The 21,520-nt window shown below is 38.4% G+C and overlaps 1 protein-coding gene across 1 annotated transcript in view; it reads right to left on the bottom strand.

Moving 5' to 3' along the window:
• Positions 1–21,520, bottom strand: part of NR5A1 (nuclear receptor subfamily 5 group A member 1) — a 223,024-nt gene that overhangs the window by 177,675 nt on the left and 23,829 nt on the right. Inside the window, exon 3 of the mRNA XM_063431107.1 lies at positions 7,177–7,823. Within this exon, the coding sequence (XP_063287177.1) occupies positions 7,177–7,823 (647 nt within the window). The remainder of the gene's footprint in view (positions 1–7,176; positions 7,824–21,520) is intronic.

Genomic DNA, 21,520 nt, shown 5'->3' with positions numbered 1-21,520 from the left:
GTGTTGTGCAGAGAGGCACTGAGGCCAGTGGTGTTGTGCAGAGAGGCACTGAGGCTAGTGGTGTTGTGCAGAGAGGCACTGAGGCTAGTGGTGTTGTGCAGAGAGGCACTGAGGCTAGTGGTGTTGTGCAGAGAGGCACTGAGGCTAGTGGTGTTGTGCAGAGAGGCACTGAGGCTAGAGGTGTTGTGGAGAGAGGCACTGAGGCTAGAGGTGTTGTGGAGAGAGGCACTGAGGCTAGTGCTGTTGTGGAGAGAGGCATTGAGGCCAGTGGTGTTGTGCAGAGAGGCTTGAAGAGTATGATGAGGCCTAATAGAAAGCAGTTGTTGTTGGGGGATTCCATCATAAGAGGTGTGGAGATGGACAATGGTGGTCTTGTGAGGTGTCTTCCCGGAGCTACTGCTCACAGAGACAGGAGACGTATCTGTAATATTGTTAAGCAAGCAAAGCAGGAAGGGGAATTGGATGTACTTGTCCATTTAGGGACAAATGACTTGGCTTGCAATGAGGTTTCAGAGGTTAAGGAAGTTTTTTGTGTTTTTGCCAATGATATACGGCAGGTTGCTTCCACACTGTCATTCTCTGAAGTTCTGCCTGTGCATAACACTCAGAATGACAGGCGGATGCGTATTATGGACTTTAACTTGTGGCTTGGTGAATGGTGTCGGGAGCAAGGATTTGGCTTTATTGCTCATGGTAGCTCTGTTTGGAATGGAAATAAACTGTACAAAAAAGATGGTTTGCATCTTTCTCAAAAGGGAACAAATGTTCTCAGTGAGCAGTTCAGAGGTTTTGCTAAGATGTATTTAAACTAGGAGGGGGGGGCAAAAGGGTGATAAAACATCAATCCAATTGTCCCCCAAAACAAGGACAGAAGGTGCCTGTAGCAAGTGTGTTAAAAAATGATAAGCTTAGAGTCATGTCTACAAATGCTCGCAGTTTAGGGAATAAGATCCATGAACTTGTAACTTGTATGGCAATAATGGCAACTGATAGTTTAGATTTAGTCGCTGTTACTGAGACATGGTATAATGAAAAAAATGACTGAGACATAGCAATACCAGGGTACTCTTTATATAGAAAAGACAGGGAAGGCAAGAAAGGGGAGGGGTGGCCCTGTATGTGAAGGATAGCATAAAATCTAGCCTAATAAAGGTTAGTGAGACGAACATAGAGTCCATTTGGGTTACGTTAGAATTTGGTAATCACACAGTAGTTCATGTAGGTGTGATTTATAGGCCCCTGACAAATTGAAGAGTTAGATAATCTACTAGTTGAAGAAATAGCTAAAATGACAATGAAGGGGGAAGTTATCACCATGGGTGACTTTAATCTTCCTGATGTGAATTGGAAAACAAAAATAGCTACTTGTGCCAGAAGCACACATATTCTAAACTCCCTACTGGGATTGTCTCTAAAACAAGTCGTTGAGGAGCCAAGTCGTAAAGAGGCCATACTAGATTTAGTGTTAACAAATGGAGATTTGGTATCAGATATTACTGTAGGTGAAAGTTTAGGATCCAGTGATCATCAGTCAGTGTGGTTTAATATAAGAACAGTGACTGAGTCACACCACACAAAAACAAAAGTTTTAGACTTTAGAAAAACATACTTTTCTAAAATTAGAATATGTGTAAAGGAGTCATTATCAGACTGGAGCAACTTAATTGGAGTCCAAAATAAATGGGATTATTTCAAAGCTGCACTACTGAAGGCAACAGAAAATTGCATTAGGCTTGTCAGTAAAAGCAAAAAATTCAAGAAACCACTGTGGTACTCCGCAGATGTGGCCAAAATAGTAAAAAACAAAAAGTTAGCATTTAGTAATTATAAAAAAAACCAGAGTGAGGAAGACAGAATGACCTATAAGATTAGGCAGAAAGAGGCTAAGCAAGTTATAAGAGCTTCCAAATCACACACAGAAGAGAAAATAGCACAGTCAGTAAAAAAGGGGGACAAAACTTTTTTTAGATACATAAATGAGAAAAGAAAAGTAAAACAAGGATTAGTTAGATTAAAAACAAAAGAAGGAAGGTATGTAGAGGAGGATAAAGGTCTAGCTGACTGCCTCAATGAATATTTTTGTTCGGTATTTACAGCTGAAAATGAAGGAAAGGGACCTCTGTTAAAAAAAAGGATAAATGAGTCATTTATTACATGTGAGTTTACAAAGGAAGAGGTTCTATTTCAACTGTCAAAAGTAAAGACAAATAAGTCAATGGGACCTGATGGAATACACCCAAAGCTATTAAAAGAGCTTAGTGGTGTACTAGCAAAACCATTAACAGATTTATTTAACCAATCATTGTTAACAGGAGTAGTCCCAGAAGATTGGAAGTTAGCGAATGTTGTGCCCATTCACAAGAAAGGTAATAAGGAGGAGTCGGGCAACTATAGGCCAGTAAGCCTTACTTCAGTAGAAGATTGGAAGTTAGCGAATGTTGTGCCCATTCACAAGAAAGGTAATAAGGAGGAGTCGGGCAACTATAGGCCAGTAAGCCTTACTTCAGTAGTGGAGAAAGTGATGGAAACCATGTTAAAGGATAGGATTGTTGAACATCTAAAAACACATAGATTTCAAGATCAGAGACAACATGGGTTTACTTCAGGGAGATCATGCCAAACTAATCTTATTGATTTTTTTGATTGGGTAACTAAAATTATAGATCAGGGTGGTGCAGTAGACATTGCTTACCTAGATTTCAGTAAGGCTTTTGACACTGTTGCACATAGAAGGCTTATCAATAAACTGCAATCTTTGAGTTTGGATTCCAATATTGTTGAATGGGTAAGGCAGTGGCTGAGTGACAGGCAACAGAGGGTTGTAGTCAATGGAGTATATTCGAAGCTTGGGCTTGTCACCAGTGGGGTACCTCAGGGATCTGTACTTGGACCCATTCTCTTTAATATTTTTATTAGTGATATTGCAGAAGGTCTTGATGGTAAGGTGTGTCTTTTTGCGGATGATACTAAGATATGTAACAGGGTTGATGTTCCAGGAGGGATAAGCCAAATGGCAAATGATTTAGGTAAACTAGAAAAATGGTCAGAGTTGTGGCAACTGACATTTAATGTGGATAAGTGCAAGATAATGCATCTTGGACGTAAAAACCCAAGGGCAGAGTATAGAATATTTGATAGAGTCCTAACCTCAACATCTGAGGAAAGGGATTTAGGGGTGATTATTTCTGAGGACTTAAAGGTAGGCAGACAATGTAATAGAGCAGCAGGAAATGCTAGCAGAATGCTTGGTTGTATAGGGAGAGGTATTAGCAGTAGAAAGAGGGAAGTGCTCATGCCATTGTACAGAACACTGGTGAGACCTCACTTGGAGTACTGTACACAGTACTGGAGACCATATCTTCAGAAGGATATTGATACCTTAGAGAGAGTTCAAAGAAGGGCTACTAAACTGGTTCATGGATTGCAGGATAAAACTTACCAGGAAAGGTTAAAGGATCTTAACATGTATAGCTTGGAGGAAAGACGAGACAGGGGGGATATGATAGAAACATTTAAATACATAAAGGGAATCAACACAGTAAAGGAGGAAACTATATTTAAAAGAAGAAAAACTACCACAACCAGAGGACATAGTCTTAAATTATAGGGACAAAGGTTTAAAAATAATATCAGGAAGTATTACTTTACTGAGAGGGTAGTGGATGCATGGAATAGCCTTCCAGCTTAAGTGGTAGAGGTTAACACAGTAAAGGAGTTTAAGCATGCGTGGGATAGGCATAAGGCTATCCTAACTATAAGATAATGCCAGTGACTAATGAAAGTATTTAGAAAACTGGGCAGACTAGATGGGCCGAATGGTTCTTATCTGCCGTCACATTCTATGTTTCTAAATAACTATCTGATACATAGAAAATGCAAAATATTGAAAATATAGAAAATGTAAAATATTAGTTATGAGGAAAGGCTAGGAAAAACTTGATTGGTTTACTTTAGGAAAAAAGGTGCCTGAGAGGGGACTATACAGAGAGAACTATACAAATCTATACAGGGTCAGTACAAACTGCTATATGCTTACATGTTCATTAGCAGGAATATACAACAGAAAACAAGTCACCCATTGAGACAGAAGAATGGCGTTTTTTCTTACAGCTGAGGAAAAGGCTCTTTACGGCAAGGACAATAAAGATGTGCAATTCTCTGCCTAAAGAGGTTGTCTTATCAGATTATATAAATAATTTTTAAAAGGTTTGGATGTTTTCTGTTTAAACCGAATATTTAAGTATATAATACATATGTATGTCAATCCAAAGAGAAATCAGATTGCAATTATGGATATTTTGAGTAGCACAATTGGAAATGGCTTCAATTGTTTTTTTTTGCCTTCTTTTGGATCAACAGCATAAATGAATGGAATTCAGGGTTGAACTTGCTGGACTTTTGTCGGTAGGCAACGGTAGTCTTATTATTTGCATTCAGATATAGAGTGTAAAGGCAACTTTCTTTTCACGTACTATAGATCAGACAGGCATTATCTGATTATTAAAATTATTTTTATTGTAAAAGGTAGTATTTGCATTTTACAACTATCTTACCAACATAGTTTAAAAAAAATGTTTAATACTGTATAAAAAAAAAGATAGATTTTCATTGTGGGTTTATATACAAGTATGATGTATAGATTACATTTTTCACTTCCCTGCTCCATTGACTTTCACCCAGTCTCCATTCCTTCAAAAAATAATTGAAAACTCACTTCTTGAGGAAAGTATATCAATTAAACTGTTAACAGCTTTCCTTCCCTCCCTGCACCTTGATACCTCTACTGCAACTGTCTTTGAAAAAATGAAAGGAAAAAAAACACCCACTAAGCCCTCAGTGAATAATTTTCTAGCAGCCAAATTTTCTACCCTAACCTTACATTTTTGTGTCACCCCTCCCTCTAGCATATATGCTCATTAAACAGTGTCCAAGTCATCTGGTTATAAATTCATGTCTGTCAGTCCTCCTACAGCGCTGCAGAATTTGTTGGCGCTTTATAAATAATAATAACAGAATGTTAATTTGTGCATAATATTGAGTTTTGTAGTCCCGGAATATCTTCATCAAAGCCAGATATTCCTGCTATTATTAAAAATGGTATCTAAACATCAATACATGTATATAAACCCACAATGAAAATCTATCTTTATTTTTATACAGTATTAAAAAAAATTTAAGTCTGTTGGTGAGATAATTGTAAAATGCAAATACTACCTTTTACAATAAAAATAATTTTGAAAATCAGATAATGCCTGTCTGATCTATAGTACGTGAAAAAATGTTGCCTTTACACTCTATATCTGAATACAAATAATAAGACTACCGTTGCTTACCATATACCATTTGTTTTGCAAATTAATCTAAATGGCTGACATTTAAAGCAGAGTAAAGAGATACTTGAATCTCTTTGCCGTCCAACAACATATATATATACGGGCAAGCTTTCATCTTCAGGTATCCCTGAACAGCAAACAATACATTTAATTGCTCTTTTATTCTTACATATTTGTTAAGCTATTCAAGTATTCCTTGATTTTAAAAAAAAAAAAAAAGTGTTTTGTTTTGTTTTTTTCAACAAAAGGACAGGGTAATGTGCATGATTGTCAAGCAAATTCTCCAGCAAATGTAAAGATTATTGAATACCTGCATGAAGCTGAAATGTTTGTAGAAGACAAAAGTACCTTTAGTCAACATCCTTCTCTATATGCATGAAAGGACACAATAAAAAATGTGCCTGTCCTTTTATATTTTCCTTATCACTGTGTTTAAGGATTGCTTAGCTCTGCCATTCAGTTCTTGCAACAAAGCCTCAAACCTATTTGCTTATTTTATATACAAAATTCCTTACAACTGTACTAAGCATTGCTATACTAGAATTCCACAACAGTTTCTCTAAGGTAATACTTCCTCACATTTTCTTTTAGTCTCACCATTAGCAAATGACTTTAAGTTCCATTATTTCTACTTTCAATGGAAAAAAAATGTATGTATACTTTGTTGACTACTTTTTCGAATATCTATTATTGTACTGTACAGCATTCATTTAAAAAATGGATGTATACTTTGTTGACTACTTTTTTCGAATATCTGTTATTGTACTGTACAGCATTCATTTAATAAATGTATGTATACTTTGTATACTACTTTTTCGAATATCTATTATTGTACTCTACAGCATTCATTTAATAAATGTATGTATACTTTGTATACTACTTTTTCGAATATCTATTATTGTACTCTACAGCATTCATTTAATAAATGTATGTATACTTTGTATACTACTTTTTCGAATATCTATTATTGTACTCTACAGCATTCATATAAATAGAAGTACAGTATACAGCTTGCATATTGCATTGCAGGTCTTACTACAAATATAATTATTTATATCAATATTACTGATTATAATAGCTGTAGTGAATTGTTGCAGGGTTATTTGCTAAAGTTAAACCATCAATATTCTGGAATTAATTGGGAAAATTTCAAATGTATACCAAAATGGCCAAGCAGGAAAATGGAGAATTATGAGAATTACTCATTTGTCTTTTTGGACCTAAAATGTAAAATTAATTTTTCAGTTCCCAATAATACCTTCTTTAGAAAATAACCCTTTTAGCAAAATAATTTCGGAAGCATTTGGGGATAAATCTCATCTTGTTATTTGAGTAGTTTGGATTTATAAATTGTATTGAAGAAATATATTTTAATTTTATTTTCCTGTGTTACCTATAACCTTATTGGTATCTCTAACTGGGGGTTAAGTAGAAAGACTACTATTTTATTAACAATGGGTTCTGATTCTAGAAAACTGAATTATAGAATTGCTTTTAGAAATAGTGGACAACTGTGGAAGCTAATAAAGTGAAGGTTTCATGGAGGTGTATGAGGAGGTTGTGAAAACTAAAATTCACAGGGAAAAGTATTTTAGCAATCTGATTTGCTGTTTTGCACACAAGATAGCTCCTTGTGGTAGGTCCAAGCTATTGAATGACTTAAATGTTGGTACTTGCACACAAAAACATCTGATGTAAGAGATTTAATTTTACAAATTCACATAACACTGAAATAATAATTTTCATTATCTATATGTACAAACATTGTATTTTTATTCAATATTCTAAATATTTTCAACTTGTAACCAATTTTTTTAAACAGTTTTAAAAAACATTTTCTTACCTCCAGCTCTTTGAAGTAAATACAGCTTCGTGCCCACTCTACAATGGAGAAGAGAGTCTGGTCAGCCATTTTACACATTATACCAAACATACTGAGCTTCTCGTGCCGGCTCTTGTTCTGTTCTTGCTGCAGACATGATACTATCCGGGCTTTCACTTGAGGCTCATCAGGTTCTAATTGAAGCAATTTAAGGATCACTTCTGGGATATCTGGAGGGGAACTGCTGGTGTAAGTCTCAGGGTATACATAGCTTCCTACTGTACTTGGATCATGCATATTTGTGTAGTGGTCTGGATATTCAGATTTGATGGTACGACTTGGAAATGAAGAGTAATGGTAACCCGATAACTGTGCATGGTTGGACATAGTCATTCCCAGTTGTGGAGGCCCATATGGTCCTCGGTCATACTCAACAGGTGTAACAGGGGCAGGATTAGGAGGCAGATTTTTGTTCACCGGATGGATGGAGTGGATGTTGTTAGAGATGTTGTAGTCATTCTGAGCTGGAGACATAATCTGTGGGACAGTTTCCAGTTTGATGCCATTGGCCCGAATAAGTGCTTTCTTCTGTTGTTTCAAGGCCCGGTCTCGCTTGTACATTGGCCCAAACTTGTTCCTCCCACCTCTCATGCGGTCAGCACGTACAGCTGTAAAAAAAAACACCACAAAACTGTATGATAACCACAAGTGTTAAGTAATTGAGGCCAGATATTTAATCATTTGATCACAAAATATATGTTTGAAGTTCAATCAGCGGTAGTGGTGAAAATTAAAAAAGCAAATGATTCACAATTCATCAGGTATTAATTGTGTGAGTGTGGAGGACTTCACTCCTTCACAGGTGGGAGTGTTTTAAATGCTTGAAGGATCCACAATTGCTCATCTTAAAGAGGAGACCCATGGTATCAGCCATGACATCTCCCATGTACATAAAAAAGGTTCTTTATTAGAACTGCCGATGAGCAAAACTACAGTGGTGTATAACTCAGCAGTCAAATGCCACAGATAAATCAGACAGCTCTTGTTTAAAAGAGGACAACACATTTAAATCATAAAGAGTTAAGAACTGTTTCTAAACTTATTTTGTAGGTACAGGGCTACCCAGTACTTGGGGTGGACGCACAGATTGGAGGAAATTGATATTGATATTCCAGAAGTGTTTATTCCACATTATTAAAGTGTCCAATATGGGGTCAATTCCTTAATACCATGATGACCCTTAGGCTTTTATGAAGTAATTCTTAAAAGGTTTGATATTAAACCAGGGGATGGCGCCAGCGCAATGTTCTCAACCTAACTATTACAGCAAGCTGAGGTTGTAAATTTGTTAAGGATGCCTGTTTAATAATATCTTATTCAAAATTCACATTATTTAGCTTTATTTGCTTTAGTTGATCAGCATTACTATGGTGTCCATCTGACTACAGTACATGCAAAATTGCTTTTATATGCATGTTTCTTATATTTCCATTAATGCATCTTGTGGGTCTCTACTTAGTTCTTGGACTACATTATCATTAGTTTTATGCAATTGCCTCAGTTTTAGTCTACAACACTGTTTCTAGTAATTTGTGTATCCTCTACTTTTGGGATACTCACATAAGTGATAAGTTAAAGAACTATAACTACACCTCAATGAAGCTGTTATGATGCCTGGAGGTACAATGTACATTGAATTCAGGAAGTTTTCAGACCCCTTCATTTTTCACTTTTTAATGTTGCAACCTTAGACTACAATTTTTTTAATTATTTTTTCTCATATCAATCAACATGCAATACGCCATAACAGTAAAGCAAAAAGAGATTTTCTAAAACTTTGATTTGAGTCCACCTGTGGCAAACTTAGTCAATTGGACCTAATTTGGAACAGCACACTCCTGTCTGTATTAGGTCCTACAGCAGTAAATGCATATTAGAACAAAAAAACCAAGGCATGAGATCAAAGGATCTGTTTGCAAAGCTCAGAGTGGATTTTGTCGAGGCACAGCTCTGGGTAAGGCTATGAAAAACACCAGTTGCATTGAAGGTTCCCAAGAATACAGTAGCCATAATTCTTAAATTAAAGAAGTTTGGAATAACCAAGTCTCTTCCTAGAGCTTACTACTCACAAAACTGAGCAATAGAAGGAGAAGGCATTGATACGAGAAGTGACCAAGAAACCAGTGGTTAAACTCCAGAGATCATGTGTGGAGATGCGAGAAACTTGCAAAAAGACAACTGTCAATGCAACTATTCACCGATCAGGGATTTATGGCAGATTGGCCAGACAGAAGTCTCTCCTCACTACAAGGGACATGGACTATGCAATAAGTAGTTAAAGGACTCTCAGACTGTGAAAAACAATATTCTGTAGTCTGATGAAATGAAGATTTAACTTTTTAGCCTCCATTCAAAGCGTTATTTCTGAAGGAAACCAGTCATCTCTCATCATTTGCACAATATAATCCCAAAGGTGAAGCATGGTGGTAGTAGCATCATGCTATGGAAATATCTTTCAGTGGCAGAGACAGGGAGACCGGCCATGGTTGAAGGAAAGCAGCAGAACAGCAAATTACAGAGATATCCTTAGTGAAAACCTGATCCAAAGCTCTCAGGACCTCAGACTGGGCCAAAGATTATCATTCCAGCAGAACAAAGATCTTAAGCGCACGGCCAAGACAAGGCAAGAGTGGTTATGGACAAGCCTCTGAAAATCTTTGAGTAGACTAGTATCAAGGTCAAGGATCCCAAATGCAGTTGTAGTCAAACAAATAGGCAAACAATTACTTGTAATTAACCCATAACTGAATGGAAAATGCAGGGATTACCACTTTATTACATTAGAGTGGCTGGGCTTAACATAAAAGAAAGACACTGTAGCGGAGCTGCAATCCTAAAATACAACATCTCCACTGGAATCCTCTGGAGCTGGAAAGAAATGCTGTTCAGTGGTTATAGCCCATTCCACCAGTAACTAGATGACACACAGTTCTGGGAGTCAACTGACCTTTATTAGCCCACACACCGCTTTTTATGCACATCCCCATAGTATGGGGTCTTACAGCAGGTTTACAGGGGTTTTTCCCAAGAGTCTCTGGGTATGAGAGATAATTGAGCTGGGAAACATGCTAACTCAATTATCTCTCAGTTACAAGGACTAACATAAAATATCACAAAACACTGGAAAAACATAATAAAACATTACAGGAACCCCACAATTCTTATATCCCCGAATAGCCTGTGTCTGAGCACCCCAAAAAATCTGAAAAGCGCTCAGATTGGTTTGGTGGAATAGGATCACTATTCAGGAGAAGTTTTGACCAGCCGGCCACGAGGTGATGCCCCAAAAAGAGTTCCAGAGAATCCAGGGCATTGGCCAGTCTTCATTCGAGAGTTCCTGTACGAACACTGATGAACGCTCCCCCTGGCTCTTAGGTAGCGAATGCTCCCCCCAGTCGGTAGATCCTATTTCCTGAATGTGGTTTGTCTAGTTGGTTGGGAAAGTGTACAGGCAGTAGTATTATCTTAACCAGGTTCACGAGAACGTGTAGACAAAATTAGTTCCACTCACTCGATCAACGAGTGTGAACGGCAGCCACCCATGGAAAGCACTCAAATTAATCCTTTAATTGCAGTTAACAACCAGGGGTGGTCGGTATTCTAAGTCAATAAAGAGGGGGACCACACAAGTTCTGTTCGGTTCCCAAATGGGGGGGGGGTATGAATCTGTTCAGCAGAACTAAATATAGGTTCAGGCAACCTCAGGGAATGATACCAGGTCCGCGACAGACACCAATACAGTATAAAAACTAAAAATAACCAATGTCAGGAATTCACAAATCAGTAGTCAGACAGGCCAGAGTCAGTAGCAGGAAATTGGGTAGTCAGCCAAGCCAAAGTCAGTATACTGGAAGCATGTAATTGGATAAACACTTAAAGAGACAGTGCCCAGTTTAAAATAATGATGCTGATATTTAAATAGAATCAATATAACAATTATACTGCGAAAACCAGCCAGAGTAAAGAGAGTCCAGACATGAACCAAATTGAACATCTCAGAGATAGCTGAAAATGGCTGATCACTGACAGTCACCATCCAACCTGACATAGCTTGAGAGGAGCTGCAGAGATGAATGGCAGAAACTGTTCACAGTTTGTTGCATGAAGCCCAAAAAGATCTGCAGCTGTAATTGCTGCCAAATTTGCTTTAACTAAGTATTTTGTTAAGGATTTTCCGTTTTCCTGTTTTCCACTGCCCCCTCGCGCATGCCCATATTAACCCCTTACGCACGCCCACACTGCCCCCCTCATGCGCGCACACTGGCCCCTCACGCATGCACGCACTGCCCCCTTATCGCAAGCACCACCACCCACACGCACGCACGCACTGGCCCCCTCAGGCACGCACTGACTGCCCCCTCACACACACTGCACCCCTTCACACACACACAGCACCACACAGACACACATAGGAAATAAGTAGAATAGAAAAAAAGGGGGAAAAATAGATTAATTTAAGTACATATTTTTTTATTTTTTTTTAAACTCCTTTCTAAAAAAATTTAATTAAAAAAAAATAAAGAATAAAAAAAATTGCACTTGCGCTATAAAATTAGCTACTGCGGCCCTGGTGGGCAGTAAGGAAATTTTACCATCAACAAAGATACGAAAGTGGGCGGTAGGTATTAAAAGGTTGACTACCCTTAGTGTAGACTGATGTGAAAAAAAACAGTACTAAACAGTACTAAGACTGCTTCTAGCGGCTGTACACATAATATTGTTTATTTTATAATTGTTTCAGGCATCTGTCTGGTCCGGGGTTTCCCAGGGGGTGGAACTGCAGCCCCTGTGATGCTTTGCATGGCTTTAGAATGCTATTTGAATGACAGAGCATCATGGGAGATATCTGGGGATCTACCTTTTGGGCACCCCGGTCTAGTTTATAGTGGGAAGGAATGGAAGAGACTCTGAAGGTCCCTTGAAGTTCTATAACGAGGACAACATTACTTTCAAATCTAAGGAGCCCTATAAATCTCTCTGCAACAAAGAAACAGTAAATTAATGTAATGTGAAATGTTAAAAAAAAAATTCTTATGTTTTGCATGAAATGCTGACATTTCAAGACATGTATTATGCTGACACCTAATCGCTCCAAATTTGACTTATATAGAGCTTTGCATATTATCTCTTATATCAGTAAATTCGCTCCATGGTTATTTGGAACCAGAGTAATCAGAGTGTACATTTCCAGGTGAAATACTTTGTTGTGATTATTATTATTATTATCATCTTTTCTTTTTTTTTTTCACATCAGATAATGGGCTTAATTTATGCCACTTAACCTCAGAGGTAGCTTAGTCAATTCCCAAATCATCATGTGTTACTTATCCCTTCTATTACTACGATCAAAATAAAATGTAAAAAATGTAAAAAAGAGGAACAAAATAAGTTCTTATGTGGAAAAAACAAACAAAAGAAAAGACAAAGAAAACAACAAAGAGACAAACAACAACAACATTTTTTTTAAAAATGTATCATCATTATTAAACGATAATTAACGATTATTAAACGATAATTAATGATTTAGTTGTTTGTTATTTGTTATTTGTTTTGGTTTTCTTTTTTTAATTACTACTGTAAAAGCAAATGCAAATTTATAAAAGAACACATTTCCTTCCAGTGGCAGTTAAAATGTTATTGGCAGATTTTAAAAACAGCATTCTTTTTTCTCTTTTGTAAGAATAAGACAGCTGTGTTTAACTCATTAATAAAGATTCAAGAATGTGTCACTACTTGTGGGAGTGGTGCTCTATCATGCCAAGCTTTGCAGAAGGAAGTTCTCTGCATTTAAAAAAAAAAAAATTGTGGAAGATAATGTGCAGGAGGATGAGAAAACCTTCAATAATCACACCGGATGAGGAAAGACCTTTTGAGAGAAAAAATGTGTATCTAGACGTAATTGGGTTAAAAAAAAAAAAAAAAAAAAAAAAGTTTAAAAACTAGGCACCATGTATCAAATCTTGTTGAAAAAAATATTTATATTATCTCTCTTTACATAATATAAAAGTCTTATTTTATTTTATTGCACATATGCCACTCAGAGTGTTAAATTGGATTGAAAATCATATATTGTATAGGCTAGCCACAGCATTGATAGAATCACTGCCTTATAACTGGGAAACCCATACACAAATTCCAGTTTGACCACCTCACCAAGGTGGTCACATTTTGCAAGACAACTAACGTTATATATCTGCATACCTCACATCCTCACAGATTGGAAGCTCATTTGAGCATGATCTTCTTCACCTCTAAATATAAATTTTCTATAATTGGAAGGTGCTGCTGAATATGTTGGCACTATATAAATGCCAATGATAATATGCTTTTTTTCCCTTGTAGTGAGGAAAAAAGCAAACTAATGCCTTCATGACAAGAGGTTAGAAAAATACCATGATATCATGGGACTCATGGTTAAGCCAATAGGTGTTAAAGGAAAATTCTGGACAGAGTAAGGTTAGCAGAATAAGGTTTTATCTGCTTATTGAATAGCAATTTACCGATTGACTTCAATTGAGAAATTGCTATTCAACAATGAGAGTAAACCCTTACAGTACTAAGATAATCTAGGCCTCCAGGGATAGATGAAGAAAAAGAAGGTTTTTAGCCTATGTACTATAGCCTATGTACTATTTAGCCTATAGTTCGGCGAATGGTGGTAGCAACTATATTACTGTCACGAACTAACCTGTGCCTGGCGCCCGCGCCCCTCCCCTCCTCGGGCAAGAATGTTCCATGTGGCCGTGCGGGCTGAATAGAAATTAGTCACTTTCGTTCCTGCAAACGGCTCCCTCTGCTGGGTCGCGGGTTTAACTGCAGCTCCTATAAATAAAACTATTTGCTATAAGGTCACGACCTTAAAGGGACCATGTCATCTAGGCGACCCCATGCTGTTTGGGGTTTCATAGTTGACATGGACCAATGGGAATTCTTTTGTGCCTATTTAAGGCTTGTTTTACCCTCCATTCATTGCCCTATCATGGTTTCTGTAAAGATCCTTGCTTTGTGATGCCCTTGTGATATTCTGTGTTTGACCTCGGCTTCGTATTGACCTTGTGATTTCTGGTATCCTGATCCAGCTTTGTATTGACCTCGTGATTTCTGGTATCCTGACCCGGCTTCATATTGACCTTATGATTTCTGATACCCTGACCCGGATTCTTATTTATCTTTGTAATTTTCTGGTATCCTGACCCAGCTTCATCTTGACTATGAGTATTTCTGTATTCCTGAGTTTGATTTATCTTGACCTTGTTTCTTGCTGTATTAATAAGTTCAGTCTGGCCATTCTAAGGCTCGTCTTTCGGATCCATCTTTTGTGGGCTTCCACTTCACTGCGTGTTGGGGTAAGACTCCTGTGACAATTACTAAGTTCTAACAAGAGGAACTAAGTAACAAATTACTCCACAATTGTTACAGTATAAAAGAATCACCAGTTCTCCGGTATTCCACCTTATCATTAGGAATAGGACTGCTCAACTGTAGAATATATAGATAGATAGATAGATAGAATCATTACAAAAAACAAAAGCACTAAGGAAAAACAACAGGCTATCAAAATCACCTGACTGATTGCCATTCTGATAGCTATGGGGAGTTTACTTTTCAATTATAGAAGGGGAACCCTTTAAGCAGCTAATACAGGTCCTTGCTTTGCAATATGTACTTCCCATCATGGTACCATTCCTGCATGCTACCAGTGACGGAGCAGCTGGCTAAGTTCATAGATCCCTGGGTGTACTTCACAACATATTTATGGAGTGCTTCTAGTGAACAGCATGCCTTCCACATATGACGACACACTGCTAGCATCCTCCAGTGCCTGGGCAAGATAGTCTCAGTGGAAGAAGCCCAACCTTACCAGCTTGTCAGGAGGAGTGGATCTGTAGGACAGCAGAGTTATCAATATTTCCTGCTACATGCTGAAGTGATGAACAGAAGTACACTTCAACAAAATTGTTGCAGTCAATCATACGAATAGTGAAAAATAGATTGGGTGAGCAGGCAGGCACCATCTAAGTCACAGTAATAGCAATTTGGGACAGCTTATCCCCTTGTTCACGCATCTCATAAAAATTAAGGATGCCTTTCAGGGAAACTGGGAATTTGTTCCTGGTGACACACTCCACACCAATGCAGTAGAAGTGGTCAGGAAGCTGAAAGATATCCTCAATAGTCATCTGAGCGAACGAGTTGCTAATTCCCCCCAACTAATGCTAGCTTTCCTGTGTGATTCTATGATTATGGGGAAGTAGCACTGCAATACAACAGTTTGATATGCTGGAGGGACAGACGTATTAACATGGTCTATAATATGCAGTGAAAGGCATGCTGGTTAAGGAAGAAGTGTGCATTGAACTTACCATGTTGCCATTGACTACTTCTCCCAGCAACAGCGCCAGCAGAGTAGAGCAGTTGAGTTTTGGCTCAATGCTGTTGGTGGTTTGGTGAGAGCAAATGAAGCAGCAAGGAAGGAGAGTAGTGCCTTTGAAAGGTTCAAAGCTTACCCATTTGAACCTATTTTGGGTCCTACTGAGGAGCATCTGAGCCTTTGGGATGCGAAGAAGAGTGTATGGCCAGCTCTGTGTTTGGTTGCCTAGAAGATATTGTCATGTCCACTGACCATGTGAAAAATGAGAGAGGGGTTTATGTTACAGTGTACATTCTGAATCCCCTACACTCACAAATGTCCCCTCAATTGATTTTGGAGAAAATAGCCTTCAAGACATTGCTCAATGTCAGTTTAATGCTTGAGGCTTCTCCATCTGCTAGCTGAGACCCATTTGATCACTCACCTATTCCTATAAAGCTGTTTTTTTTTTATATAACTCCAGCTACTGTCACCTTTTTCAAATGCTTATCATTTTAGTATTTTTCCCTGTCAGCTGACTCTTGTGATTCCTGGAGATGGAATATGGGAGTTGCTGATAGGGCACTGTATTTTTCCACACTGAAGGATGGTCACTGATGCTATTGATTGGATGTTGAGAAAGCTTTGTTCTTATCAGGGTGAAAGTCAATTGCCCAATTACTTTTTCCTTTACTTTTTGGATACATTCCCTACTTTGAACTTAAAATGATTTCTGATCCCCATTTTTCATGATACAAGATTGCAAAAAGAAAAAGATTACACAATCATTGGAAAAATAAATTCCAGATATAAAATAATCTAGTTTTGGCAACTCAGAATTGGCATTGTAAAAATGGGGAATATTGCATTGCCATTATGCCAGGCAATATTGTAGCCATTTGTCAGCAGTCTTAATTTTGGGTGTATTGGGGGGTATTGCTATTTTGCCTGTCCGAATGGCCTTACCAAAATTGTGCCAAACCGAACAGCAGCACGAACTAAAGTTTGTCCCCCCCCAAAACAATTTTTTTGTTTAGGAAAAACTGAAATGTTTCACCGTGCAGATGTCTGCTATTCATTTGATATCCATGACTTGCTTTATTTATGTAGAGGGTAATTATGCGCTCCTACACATTAGGCAGTGATTTGTGGATTTCTATGACTTATACCTTTTGCATTACTGTTTGTTTGTTTGTTTGTTTTTAGATATTTTTTAAAAAGTTTTAATATCTTTTATATATTTTGTGGTTGTATTTATTTTTTCTTTTTTTTTTCTTTTTGGTGATTGAACTTAAAGGGACTCTCCAGTGCCAGGAAAACAATCTGTTTTCCTGGCACTGTAGGTCCCCTCTCCCTCCCACCTCCCATCCCTGGTTGCTGAAGGGGTGAAATCCCCTTCAGTCACTTACCAGAGGCAGCGACATGTCCCACGTCGCTGCTTCTTCCTCCGCCGCCGCTCGTCCCCTTCATTACATCAGCCGGCGGGGGAGACTGATCCCGTCCGCCGACGGGGGAGACCTAATGGCGATCATGAGCATTAGACCTCTCCATAGGAAAGCAATATAAATGCTTTTCAGTGCTTTCCTATGGGGATTTTAGTGACGCTGGAGGTCCTCACACAGCGTGAGGACGTCCAGCGATGCTATAGCACAGGTTTTCTATGCTATGGACCAGGAAGTGCCCTCTAGTGGCTGTCTAGTAGACAGCCACTAGGGGAGGACTTAACCCTGCAAGGTAATTATTGCAGTTTATGAAAACTGCAATAATTGCAGTTAAAGGGTTAAGGGTAGTGGGGGTTGGCACCCAGACCACTCCAATGGGCAGGAGTGGTCTGGGTGCCTGGAGTGTCCCTTTAATGTCATATAAACAGTTTAGCATGTGGTTACCTTAAACACCCACTATATCAGATGTATAGTTTAAATCTAGCAAGCCTCAGCCAGAATCTCAATTAGCACAATTTGAATTGCCATCCAGCAGAGGCAGGCGTTTTATTGCATTCAGTTTAATAAAACATAAGCCAACTCAGTGACTTGTGTTTTTTTCTTCTGACTTCTGCACTTGGGCAGTAGACAAAAACTAGAACCAATTTTGTTTTTTGTTTTTCATCAGGGAGGTAAAAGAGCTTTGGTCACTGTGTGTAACTCTTCCAGCCACGGACAGCCTGTGCAAGACATCTGAGATGTTAACAGCAGATGAGAAAGTTGCATAAAGCTAATATAGTCATCCAAGAAGAGATTATTCCAGTGGTGTGATTGACAGACTATGAAGTTGGCTCAACACAGAAAAAAAAAACATATTATTGTATTCAAAATTTTTTTTAAAGAAAAGCTGCAAGAAAAGGGTCTTTGCATCAATATAATTTCGAAAAAATAAAGTGGTTATGGTGTTTACAGTGACCCTTCCAGGGTTTTAATATTTGCTTTAGCAATTCTATTTTCATGGAAATAATGTGTTCAGGTGCATCTTCCTTGTTAACACCAGAAGACACTAGTGAAACTTTACTATGGCAATTAACCAGTCACACTAGTTAATATATTATAGTTATCATGGGCATGAAACAATAATGAACACCAATTGCTTTAAAAAGAAGACAAAAATAAAGTATGGAAAATCATTACTCCTTTTGACTTGTAATGTTATTGTTAAAATTAAAAACATATATTCTGAACACAAACGGAATAAAGGACTAATACATAATACATTTCCATTTTACATTTAACACAAACTTTCAAAGAAAGCTGTAAAAATACAAATAAATTACTTCTGTGCTTTTGAAATTTTATATACATGATTGAACAATCCCATTGTAGTTTATGCTGCTACAGATGATGTTAAATGTTCCTCTGTTTTGTATAGATGCATTTTGGTCTTTATTTCATTTCATTTTAAAATTCCATAGTTACATATTATATAATAATAGTATAAAGCTCGTGGTATGTCAAAAGCACAAGAGGTCAATAAATGTGACCGTAGTATGTCATTGTGTTCTGTACACTTCAAAAGCTGGAGACATTATATTTTTCTTTTGTGAAATAAATATATTATGTGCAGAAAATCTCTTTATTCTGTGGTCATGTAACTAGACTGAACCTTGTTCATGGAGTGTAGAATTGCCAAAGTCATTCCACAGTTGTTATATATTTAAAGACTTTCAGATAATGAAGCAAAATATAAATGAATATGTAAACTGTTAATTCTGGCTTATGTATTAAAACGTTATTGTCCAATTACATATGCAAATTTATTTTTTTAATGTTATTATAAAATGTCAACAATTCAAAAAAATATAAATTTATTCCATGTGATCCATGATACCTGGCCTAAAGCCCCCACTTGAAGACTTGTGTTCCCATCCTGGTCATCAAAGCATACAAACTGGGTTTAGGCATTTCAAATATATATATATTCCAACCCAGACACTAATAAAACATGGAGCAGTGGTGTGCTTTGAGGATTGGGATTAGCACAACTGATTAGAAATGCAAAGATACGACATATCCTTATTTCTCTGACCAAATTACCTTACTACAATCTTCTTTCCCATTCAAATGGTGCACTTTGCATCAAGATGTATGGGTTATTGCGTTGTTGAATAACCTTTCTCCTTGCTGGGACACATTAATGTTATAAAAATGTATATTCTTCAGAGACTACTGTACCTCATACAAACCATCCCCATTAAGATCCTTTAAGTTTTTTTCAGACCTTTAACCTGTATTATCTGATACGTATGGGATTAGACAAAGCCAAGGCTGAAGCTTTCACTCTTATGCCTTCAATATTCAAAAAGGGGCTTAGGGCTTCCATCAAATATTATACGGTAACCCCAACTCCTAATTTCTTGGCCAACTCTTGAAACTGAGACAATGGGATAGTACCTAGGGGTGATGTCAAGCTCCATTTTCACCGAGGTCTTGCATAACCTAGCTTTACACAAGGAGGTTGTTCCTTCTTCATCCCTATTCAAGAGGTCCTTCATCCTCTGTCCATTTCAAATATTTTCCCAGGAGACAAGCTGAAGAGTCTGTCTGCCCTTACAGTCCAACCTAATTAATTTTCACAGGCATAGGCGTGGGTACCGGGTACCTGGGAACAGGGTGTGCCTCGTGTGCCTAGGTACACCATAATGCAGCTGTAGCAGGATGCTGCACAAGCCAGCTGGGAGATCAGAAGGCCTTCCTGACTGGCCCTGTGCCCCTTCCCTCCTGGGAACTGTTGGACACCGCCACAAGCTGGCCCCTGATCTGTGGGTAGGAGGGAGAACTTGGCCTGTATTTCAAGGCCATGTTCTCTGCTCCTTCTACTCTATTAGAGCATTGAGCACTTTCCTATGGGGAGGTCTTCTGCGAGTGGCACTCTATTATTTCCCCCTCATCGGAGGAGGAGACGGAGCAGTGACCCAGCATTGATGGATATCGGCGCTGGGATAAGGTAAGTAAATGATGTTTAACCCTTTATTCACAGAGGAAGGGGAGTGCAAGGGATATGGAAGGCATAGGGGCAATAGTGCTTACAGTATCCCTTTAACATTAGGGTCAATCCCCCCACAACAGGTCCTGTCCCCCACTACTGCCCCTAACCCCCACTATAGGTCCAAATCCCCTACTAACCCTCTACTTCAGCCTCTATTCCCACGACTGAATCTAACCCCCATAACAGCGTCTAACCGCTCACTTTCAGTTGCTGATCCCCCACTTCCCATTACTAACTCATGTGTGTCTGGGAGATAAGTGAGTTTGCTTTTTCTTAAACTAATTATCTCCCAGGCACTCGAGGTACAGTACAGAATACACCCCAAAACATACATATACCCCGGATAGCCCAAGTTGTCCAAATAGCACTCAGATCCCTGTAGTGTAGTCGAATCACCACCAGGGTAAAGTTTTGACCGACCGCATATGTGGCTGCTGCGCAAAATAGTTCCAGAAGAAAAGAGGTAGCGACTGGTTAATCTTCTGGTTAACCTTCTGGAGTTCCTATGCGAAATGTGACTTTTCCCCAGACAGCTCTCTCCTGGCTTATCTGTGAGAGAAGCAGGCAAGGGTACAGTGTTCCCGGGGTTGGCGAGTTAAGGTATCCATCATATAGTTCCACGCACTCGACAACTAAGTACCACTGCCTGCGTTCGGGAGACAAAATGGCTGCCATTCATTGTAGCACTTGCGTTCAGTTACACAAATTGCGGCCACCCAGAGAGAGCACTTGAGTTAAGTGTCTCTTTTGAAGTTAAACCACTGGCCCATACAGTTGTACTCAAACTACTAAGTACTAAAGATGCTTGCCATGAAGGGATTGAATAGTTTTGAGACTGAACAAGTCAGTATACATTGCATTTTCAGTTGAATTTGGGGAAACCACTTGAAGCATTCATTATGTTGGGCTTTTTCAATTGCTTTTGTTTGATTTGTTCATTCCAAACTGCTGAAAATCTGTAAATTTTGACAATAAATGAATAATTTTTATTACAACTGTATTTCAGATGAATCCAGTGATTCTGGAGCAAACAACACCAGCTAAATTTCACTGGAAGGTAGAGGGCAAAAGCCTTGTAAATCTAGGGGTAAATAACCAGCCAAGCACAGTAAGTGCTGCACTACAGGCTCAAGATCTCCACTTCGCCCTTTCTCAGATGAGGAGGACCACATATTCCCACATTCTTTTTCTATTGTTGATAAATGGCAATTGTTGATAATGGCAACAATTGTCAAAGAAACTATCCTGTGTGAGCCCCAGGGCAATAGTGGACAACCTAGCCAGGTGGTACCTAAACTGGATGAAGATGTTATTCTCAATGCAGCTGGTCATAAAATGTTTGACCCACAAAATACCCGGCACCCACATTGGGGGGACTGCACACCTCCTGACTATCTACCTTAATGTATGCATTTTGGGCTCTGAATGTCCAATCCTCTCTCATAAGATACCAAGCACCAAAATTGTAACTACTTATGCTTA

This window comes from Pelobates fuscus, chromosome 9 (genome assembly GCF_036172605.1).
Source record: "Pelobates fuscus isolate aPelFus1 chromosome 9, aPelFus1.pri, whole genome shotgun sequence".
NCBI lineage: Eukaryota > Metazoa > Chordata > Amphibia > Anura > Pelobatidae > Pelobates > Pelobates fuscus.
The sequence above is the reverse complement of the archived record's forward strand: the minus strand, read 5'-3'. Positions and strand labels throughout refer to the sequence as shown.